General features: G+C 44.7%; 1 protein-coding gene across 3 annotated transcripts in view; it reads left to right on the top strand.

Annotated features, from left to right (window-relative positions):
• Window positions 1-9,198, top strand: part of OFD1 (OFD1 centriole and centriolar satellite protein) — a 66,876-nt gene that overhangs the window by 51,856 nt on the left and 5,822 nt on the right. For all 3 annotated transcript variants that reach the window (XM_073902072.1, XM_025857424.2, XM_025857420.2), the window contains 4 exons: window positions 1,650-2,222; window positions 2,702-2,825; window positions 6,975-7,075; window positions 8,272-8,382. In XM_073902072.1, the coding sequence (XP_073758173.1) occupies window positions 1,650-2,222; window positions 2,702-2,825; window positions 6,975-7,075; window positions 8,272-8,382 (909 nt within the window). The remainder of the gene's footprint in view (window positions 1-1,649; window positions 2,223-2,701; window positions 2,826-6,974; window positions 7,076-8,271; window positions 8,383-9,198) is intronic.

The following is a 9,198-nucleotide window of genomic DNA, read 5'->3' as shown; positions in this document are numbered from 1 at the left end:
GTGTGTGTGTGTGTGTGTGTGTGTGTGTGTGTGTGTGTGTGTGTGTGATTGTGAAAATGTAATGATTACTCAGTGAGTTTTAGTAATTCTCATAGTAGGGGAGGAGCTATAGAAATATGTGTCACCTGAGAAGTATAACTTCTATTTCAGAACTACCCACCAGGTCATCCTCTAAAGTGACTTGCTTTCACAGATGACCCATGGCTCAGGAGAGGTGTGGTAGTGACACAGAAGTCCCCAAATTCATCCGGAACCTAGGCTTTGCTTTTTTGTTTGTTATCCCGCCGCTAAGACCGGTTGACCGTTCAGTGGTTTTACATGTCCCTGGACAGACGTGTACATGTGTGCGAGAAGCAGGGCGGCCAGCAAAATGAGCCCCGCTGCTAGCGGAGTCTGGAAACACTCTTTGTTTCGGGTCCCAGTTGTGAAGTTCGTTGTTTGCCTTGGGCACGCTCCGTTGAACTTCCTTGGGCCTCAGGGTCCGCACTGTAATAGGGCTAGGAGTGGCGCTGGGCCACATGGATGAAGTTGAAGCAAGACAGATGGCGGTACGGTGCCTGGGACACACACAACACGAGGAGGTGGTTTCTGCTGTCGTTTTTGTACTCTGTTTTCATTGCCAAGCCGACGTCTGCCCCTTCCTACTTCATAACAAGGACGCTGAAGGTTCCATACCTTCTTTAGCTGCCTGTAGGCGCAAAGCAAGTTCCTCCATGTTAGCAGTTGACATGCTTTCTCACTTCTTGGTTCTGAACCCTCCTCAGGCCCAGTTATACTCTGCCCTGGTCAGGCCCTTGTTCGAATCTCCCCACACGACTTTTCCCTTTACTCATTTCTACTCTTGTTTGCTCTTCACTTTCTCTAAATAAATCTGTTTGCCAGACTGCGCACAGCTGACATTCTGGTGACCTCATATCATGAACAGTAGTTCAAGAAGGTGGAACCTTTTGAACCCCTGCTTTGCACATGGCGAGCCTCTGTCCGGCAGCGCCATCAGGTGAGGTAGTGGTCCCAGGTACTGACTTTGCCCTAGGACATGCCAGTGGCTCTCCCATCGTGCTCACTGCGTGAGCCAGCCTCAGTAATCTCAGCCCCCCATCTGTAAAATGGGAGCAGTGCGCGTTCTTAGCCCACAGTGTTGTGACTGCGTGTCTTCTTCCCTTATCGGAAACTCAGGCCCTGTGCTGTGGTTTGTGGATTTTGCCACAGCCCTGGAGGTTCTGGGCAGCATCCTGCAGTGAAACAAATTAATTTTTTTGTAATCAAATGGATGAATATTCATGCTAGGTGGAATAAGTAAAGATTGTAAATGGGTTTCCATTGGTTCGGGTCAAACTTTTCAACCAAGTGAGTTGAGGTCTGGTTGGGCTTTGCCACCAAATAAATTAGGAATGTATTTTCGGTTTTCAGAGCTTTTTAGATTGTACAACTGTGCATAATGGATTGTGAAATAATATGCGTTATGAAAGGTACATATAACCTCTTGATAAATGTTAATAATTACCGTCATGACTGCAGCTTCAAAAACTAATGTGCAAGTTTGGCCTTAATACTTCCTTTTATTTTTGAAAAATCGTGATCTCGATCTATTTTAACTCTCTTCTCCACCTTTTCCGTCATTTCTCACGTGGTCTTCCTGTAACCTGCAGCGCTCGAGAACGAAGTGTACCACAACCTGAAGCAGTCTCTGATCGATGGTTCCACCAATGGACTGCTGAGCGGCAAGACGGTGGAGCTTAATGGGGATATAAGCGGGGGTTTCTTGAAAAATCCTCTCGACCAGGAAAGGCTGATGGCGGTTATACCAAGGATCATAAATTATCCAAACGCAAGCACGGAGAGTAGTTCCCCCGATTCTGACCTTGAGTTTGTAGCCAATACCAAAGCAAGGGTGAGAGAGCTAGAGCAAGAGGCCGAACGTTTGGAGAAAGCTTTCCAAAATTACCGTGGAAGAGTTAGTCAGCTCCCCGCTAAACGCCCCTTAGCAGCCAACAGCCAGCCACCCCTGCACTTGCTAGGGACACTCAAAAGCATCACTTCGAGTTCGCCCCAAAGACGCACTTGTGCCGAGGACAGAGTTGTCTCTGAGCCTCCGGTGGGCACCCCCGAAGAGGACAAGAGCAGCGCCTCGCGGCCACGCAGGAGCACCACCTCCAGACGCCTCTCCTCCACTCCTGTTCCCAAAGCAAAAAGGAGCTTTGACAGTGAAATGTATCTGGAAGGTGAGCTCCTGCCGAGAGGGTTGCAGGACGCTCTGGATTTGGAAGGGTCTGGTCCTGGGAGGGCCTCTTCCCCGAGTAAGAGTGCAGCCCTGGACAGCAGGAAGGAGCGGGAACTGAGCCCGGAAACGCCTGAGCCCAGGCACTTGGGTCCTCTCTCTCGATCTGCCCTTCCCGGTTAACCGTGGCATCTCCCCCATGTTGAGGGGGTGGGGTAGTGTCCTGTTCTAGCAACTTCCTAGGCACGCAGACAGGTGCAGAGTGACAGTGGTTTTCCCTTTACTGCTGGTCAGTTGTACATGTTTGATTGTTACCACTGCAGTTTCATTGAGGGGCTTGAATCGTTTTGTAGATCATTTATGCATCATACTCAGCTGTTTACAAGGATAATAGAATTCATTGTCAGAGTAATAGAACTGTTTAGAAACCATGTTGCTGTCTTCTCCTTGCCATTTTTAATAGTCAGGCCTTCTGCCCCTTAGGTCTGGACCGATCCCACGCTGCTGGCCCCAGTCCTTGTCCCGACAGAACACCCCGGTCTTCACCCGCTGAGTCCAGGCACAGCCCTTCCGTCCACCCGCTGCCCAGCTCTCCAGAGCAGGCCAGGTAACACCGCCTTCCGCTTGGCCTCAGCCCAGTCCGCTGAGCTGCATGGGGTCTCAGCCCGGACTCGTTTGGGGTTTCTGTGGCAGTATAGAGTTGGTAATCAGATGGTAAGATGATGTGTGATCTTTGAGAATCATCTAAATTACCTGGAGCGGGGGTGGGGAGGAACATTCCTTTTAGCAAAGTAGTTTCTACTTCTTTGCTAAACTTGGTGTGTAGAATCTACACTGTGGTATCAGTAAACATCTTCGTACTTCAAAAATAGACTCGGTTAACGAAGGTAAAACAAATTGTCCAAAATCTGGGAAAACAAATTCAGTTTGAGCTTAAGACAATTTCACACATCACTAAAAAGTCATATAAAAATATTTTGGCATTTAAATATAAACAGGTTCCAGCTTTTTTTTGTACTTGAGTATAGTTGATACACGATGTTAGATTAGTTTCATGTACACAGCGTAGTGATTTGACTCCATACGTCATGCTGTGCTCCCCACAACTGTAGCCCCCATCTGTCACCGTACAGCCCTATCGTACAGCCATTGACTGTAGTCCCTATGCTGTACCTTTTATTCCCATGGCTTATTCGTTTCATAAGTGGAAACCTATACCTCCCCCTCCCCTTTACCCATTTTGCTCATCCCTCGGCCCCCTTCCCTCTGGCCACCATCACTTTGTTCTTTTTGTATTGATAGGTCTGATTCTGCTTTTTCTTTGTTTATTCATTTGTTGTTGTTTTAAGATTTTATTTATTTCAGAGACAGTGCACACGAGTGGGGGAGGGGCAGAGGGCGAGAGAATCCCAAGCAGACTCTGCGCTGAGTGCGGAGCCTGACACAGGCCTCCATCTCACAACTGTGAGATCATGGCCTGAGCCGAAATCAAGAGTTGGAAACTTGACTGAGCCATCCAGGGGCCTCTGTTTGTTCATTTGTTTTTTAGACTCCACATGTGAATGAAATTACATGGTATTTGTCTTTCTCAGTCTGATTTATTTCATTTAGCATAATACTCTCTAGGTCCCTCCCTGTTGTTGCAAGTGGCAAAAATCTCATCCTTTTTTATGGCTGAGTAATATCCCGTTATGTATAGATGTATATGCGCCACATTTTCTTTATCCATTTACCAATTGATGGGCATTTGGGTTGCTTCCATATCTAGGCTATTTTAAATAATGCTGCTGTAAACATAAGGGTGCATGTATCTTTTTTTAAATTAGTGTTTTCATTTTTTTTTTTTAAAGATTTTATTTATTTGAGAGAGAGAGAATGAGAGAGAGCATGAGAGGGAAGAGGTTCAGAGGGAGAAGCAGACTCCCTGCTCAGCAGGGAGCCCGATGTGGGACTCGATCCCGGGACTCCAGGATCATGACCTGAGCCGAAGGCAGTCGCTTAACCAACTGAGCCACCCAGGCGCCCTGTTTTCATTTTCTTTGCATAAATACCCAGTAGTGAAATTACTGGATCATACGGTATTTCTGTTTTTAATTTTTTGAGGAACCGCCATACTGTCCACACTGGCTGCACCAGTTTGCATTCCCACCAGTAGTGCACGAAGGTTCCTTCTCCACATCCTCGCCAACACTTGTTGCTTCTTGTCTTTTTGGTTATAGCCATTCTGACAGGTGTCAGGTGATACCTCATTGTGGCTTTAATTTGCATTTCCCTTATGAGTGATGTTGAGCCTCTTTTCATGTGTCTTTTGGTCATCTGTAGGTCTTTGGAAAAATGTCTATTCAGGTTCTCTGGCCATTTTATTAATTTTTTTAAAGATTGTATTTATTTGACAGAGAGAGATAGTAAGAGAGAGAGCACAAGCAGGGGGAACAGCAGAGGGAGAGGGAGAAGCAGGCTTCCCATGGAAGCAGGGAGCCCGATGTGGGGCTCAATCCCAGGACCCTGGGATCATGACCTGAGCTGAAGGCAGACGCTTAACCGACTGAGCCACCCAGGCACCCCCCTCTGGCCATTTAATCAGATTATTTGTATTATTGGTGTTGAGTTGTATAAATTCTTTGCATATTTTAGATTTTAACCTCTTACGGGATATATCATTTACAAATATCTTCTCCCATTCAGTAGGTTGCCTTTTCATTTTGTGATGGTTTCTTTTTGCTGTGCAAAAGCTTTTTATTTTGATGTAGTCCCAATAGTTTAATTTTGTTTTGTTTCTCTTGCATCAGGAGACCTATCTAGGAAAATGTTGCCAAGGCTGATGTAAGAGAAATTACTGCCTGTGCTCTCTTCTAGGATTTCTGTGCGTTCAGGTCTCACATTTAGGTCTTTAACCCTTTTGAGTTTATTCTTGTGTATGGTGTAAGGAAGTGGTCTAGTTTCATTGTTTTGTATGTAGCTGTCCAGTTTTCCCAAGACCATTTGTTGAAGAGACTGTCCTTTCCCCAGGGTATATTCTTGCCTCCTTTGTTGTAGATTAATTGACCATATCAGTGTGGGTTTCTTTCTGGCTCTCAGTTCTGTTCCACTGATCTTTATGTCTGGTTTTGTGCCAGTACCATTGTGCCAATACCATACCGTTTTGATTTCTATAGCCTTGCCGTATATCTTGAAATCTGGAATTGTGCTACTTCAGCTTTGTTCTTCTTCCTCAAGATTGCTTTGGCTATTTGGGGGTCTTTTGTGGTTCCACACACATTTTAAGTATTACTTGTTCTAGTTCTGTGAAAAATGCTGTTGGTATTTTGATGGGATTGCATTGAATCTGTCAACTGCTTTGGGTAGCAGGGACATATTAATATTATATTATTTCTTCCAATCCATGAGCATGGAATATCTTGCCATTTGTGTCATCTTCAGTTTCTTTCATCAGTGTTTTTGTAGTTCTCAGAGTACAGGTCTTGTAGCTCCTTAGTTAAATTTATTTCTAGGTATCATTTTTGGTGCAACTGTAAATGGAATTGTTTTCTTAATTTCTCTTTCTGCTACTTCATTATTAGTGTGTAGAAACGCAACTGATTTCTGGGTATGAATTTTCTATCCTGCGACTTCCCTGAATCCATTTATTCTAGTAGTTTTTTGGTGGAGTCTCTAGGATTTTTTATGTATAGGATCATGTCATCTGCAGATAGGGAGAGTTTACTTCTTCTTTTCCAATATGGATGCCTTTTATTTCTTGTCTGATTGCTGTGGCTAAGACTTCCAGTACTATGTTGAATAAAAGTGGCAAGAGTGGACATCCTTGTCTTGTTCCCGATCTTGTAAGGTTCCAATTTGTAGATCATTGAAATAAATTCTAAATTGGTAGTGGGTCCTGGGATATGATTGCTAAAGCAGGAGGGAGTGGATGTGTTGAGGAGCTCAGTGGGTTGCCCAGTCTGGGATTTGAGTCACATGTGGAACCACTGTTTGTACCTGGTCCCCATGGCTGGAGACTCTGACCCCTTAGTTCTGCATGTTGATTCCATTAAGCTATACAGAGTTGAAAACTGCCACATGTGCCTGTTACGATCCTAAAGACTGTAATGGTTTTTTTATATCATTCTTTGTTGTAATAAAGCCAGGAAGAAAGATAAGACGCATGTGCTGAGTTAGGGCCCTTTGATGCACATGGGGCTTGTAGTATAACCTCTCCTGCTGACAGTGTGCTGAGGGGTGTGCAGAATTCGTTTTTTTCTTTTCTTTTTTTTTTTTTTAAAGATTTTATTTATTTATTTGACAGAGACACAGCGAGAGAGGGAACACAAGCAAGGGGAGTGGGAGAAGGAGAAGCAGGCTTCCCACGGAGCAGGGAGCCCGATGCAGGGCTCAATCCCAGGACCCTGGGATCATGACCTGAGCCAAAGGCAGACGCTTAATGACTGAGCCACCCAGGCGCCCCCAGAATTCGGTTTTTTCAAAAATGTTTTCTGGTTCTTGAAAAAGTCAGCTCCTCCTAGGAACAATGTGGGAATGATGGTAGTAGCTATCTCACAGCATGTGGTGGTATGAGGAGTCACCCCCCCCCCAACAGCTTAGAGGGATGCCTGGTGCATGGAAAGTGCCCCCTACAGTGTAGCTCTTATTCTTCGTGAGCCCAAGAAAAACTGCTTTTCGAAAGCATTTTCTTGAGTCCCAAAAGATTTTCATCGCCCTGTGCTCTTGGGTTTTACATTCCTACAACTTGACATTCTTGAATTTTATTCTTCCAATCCAGTCTTTATCAAAGACAAATGGAGCTTCAGGAAAAAAGTGAATTTGCAAATCCAGGCAAGCTACCTTTTAAGGACAATGAGGAATTTGAATCATCTTTTGAATGTAAGTTCAAATATGAATACTGGTTTTTATAAGCTCAAAATGTAGAAAGCTTAGTTTTGGTGAAACATATTGTCATGAAAAGCAAAGAAGTTACAGATTAGGACATTTTTATTTTGTTTTTTTTGTTGTTGTTTTTAAAAGATTTTATTTATTTGACAGAGACACAGTGAGAGAGGGAACACAAGCAGGGGGAGTGGGAGAGGGAGCAGCAGGCTTCCCGCCGAGCAGGGAGCCCGATGCGGGGCTCGATCCCAGGACCCTGGGACCATGACCTGAGCCGAAGGTAGACGCTTAACGACTGAGACACCCAGGGGCCCCAGGACATTTTTATTTTGTGATAGAAGCACAAATACAGATACATTGCCTCATTTTTATATCACGAAGATTTTCAGGGGTGTGTTCTGAGTTCCATTTATTAAGCATTTGAGGATAGCTCACAATTTCAAACTTGGAGCTGAGCCTATAAGTGAATCCTTAACTCAGTTTACCAAGTTTGGGATTGCCTCAGATTTAAAATAAGTGATTTTTAAAAATTCTCTTTTCCCTTTTACGGAACAGGAGTATGCTATTATTTTTATTTGAAGTATACTGATTCCGTTGACTGCCTAAGATTTAGAAAGCCCATTTTTTAAGTTAAAAAATGGAGGTAAAAAAATACAAGCTTGCAAGTCTAGGATTGGTGTCCAGCTGTGGCCCTGCCTAGAGCCCACTGCTTAAGTACAAGATAGAGCTGTAGCGAGGGTCATCCCCGCAGCTCTTTCCACCTTGGAGGTCTTCATATTTGCACGTAACCTGCCATTTTGCTTCGTGAGCTTCATGGCAAGTGTGAAAGCATCATGTTTTGAACATTTCACTGATAAGGGTTAGTAAATCTTTCAAAATCCTTTTGACTAAGTTTGTTAAATCATTGATTTCAAATAGAATTCAAGTGATTATCAGCAAGCCAGGTGAATTCTTTCACTCGATTGATTTTTCCCTTTGGGTAACCAGTGAGATTTTGTAAAGGCATCTAATTCTTGAAAGCAGAAGAACACTGGGAGAAGTGAATACCATGGTCAGGCGGCTCTGATGCAGACTTCTAGAGTCCTCGAGACAAAGAGCTGGCCCAGTTGCTTTGGCCAAAATGCACGTGCTTCACCATGAGTTCTCCCGACACTGCACTGGACTCACAGGACACTTCTTTGCCCCTCGTGTAGATGCAGGGAGCGCAGCGAGGCAGTTTGAAGCGCACGGCCTCCATCCTGCCGGCGACATGCCTCACGTGGATGCTGCTGCGGCCGCCAGACCTATGTCCTATCACTACCCGAGTAAGTTTTCCTGTGTTTTAGTAAACAAAATAGATTAACGAATTAGTAATATTGAATCTTATTTTGTTTTCTATTTGCTTCCTCCATGCCTTAAGAAAGTAAGATAAGCAAAACCTTTATATATTTCAGTCTTCAGAAAAGCTGGTGACATTGCAGGAAAACTGGTCATGACACTTGTCTTGCGGGCTCACCTTGTCTTTCCTTTGCTTCCTCCAGATGACCCACTTCCCTCCCCCAGGTGGAAGAAAGGTGTAGCGGGGACATTGGAGCTTTGCCCCAGGGCTCAGCCAACAGCCAGTTCCTTTTCTTCTTGGACCTAAGTGTTGAAGCCTCAAAGTTGAAAGGAAATGCTTCAAGTAAAACCAGCTATTAGTCCTTTCCAAACATTGGGAGAACATCATCCCTAAAAGCTACGCAAAGCCTCTTAGAAACAGTTTCTTGGTTTAAGGCACAGTTGGGAATATGAGCAATCCCTGAAAGAAGCAGGAGAATTTGAGAGGGTTGATTTTTGCTGATTCCAAAGTAAATCATTCTGGAAAGCACTCCTTCACTGAGGCCTGATCAAGAACCTTTTCTCTGCTGGGCACTTTCCTCGTGGCTGGGCATACAGCAGTGTACCAACCCAGGCCCCTGCTTCATGGAGCTTCTAGTAGGAGAATTGGACAGTCGGCAGGCTGTCATTGAGGACCTCCAGTGGGATAGATACCGATAGGGACCGTGGTGTCCGAGAGCAGATCTGATGGGCAGCCGTTCGGCAGAGAGCTGAGTGAGCAGGGAAGGAAAATAACGTAATAGAATAAGGGAAAGCAACTGAGC

The sequence above is a fragment of the Callorhinus ursinus genome, unplaced genomic scaffold (genome assembly GCF_003265705.2).
Source record: "Callorhinus ursinus isolate GAN/ISIS: 27379988/994484 unplaced genomic scaffold, GSC_fseal_2.0 scaffold16, whole genome shotgun sequence".
In the NCBI taxonomy this organism is placed as follows: Eukaryota; Metazoa; Chordata; class Mammalia; order Carnivora; family Otariidae; genus Callorhinus; species Callorhinus ursinus.
This window is presented reverse-complemented; position numbering and strand designations above follow the sequence as displayed.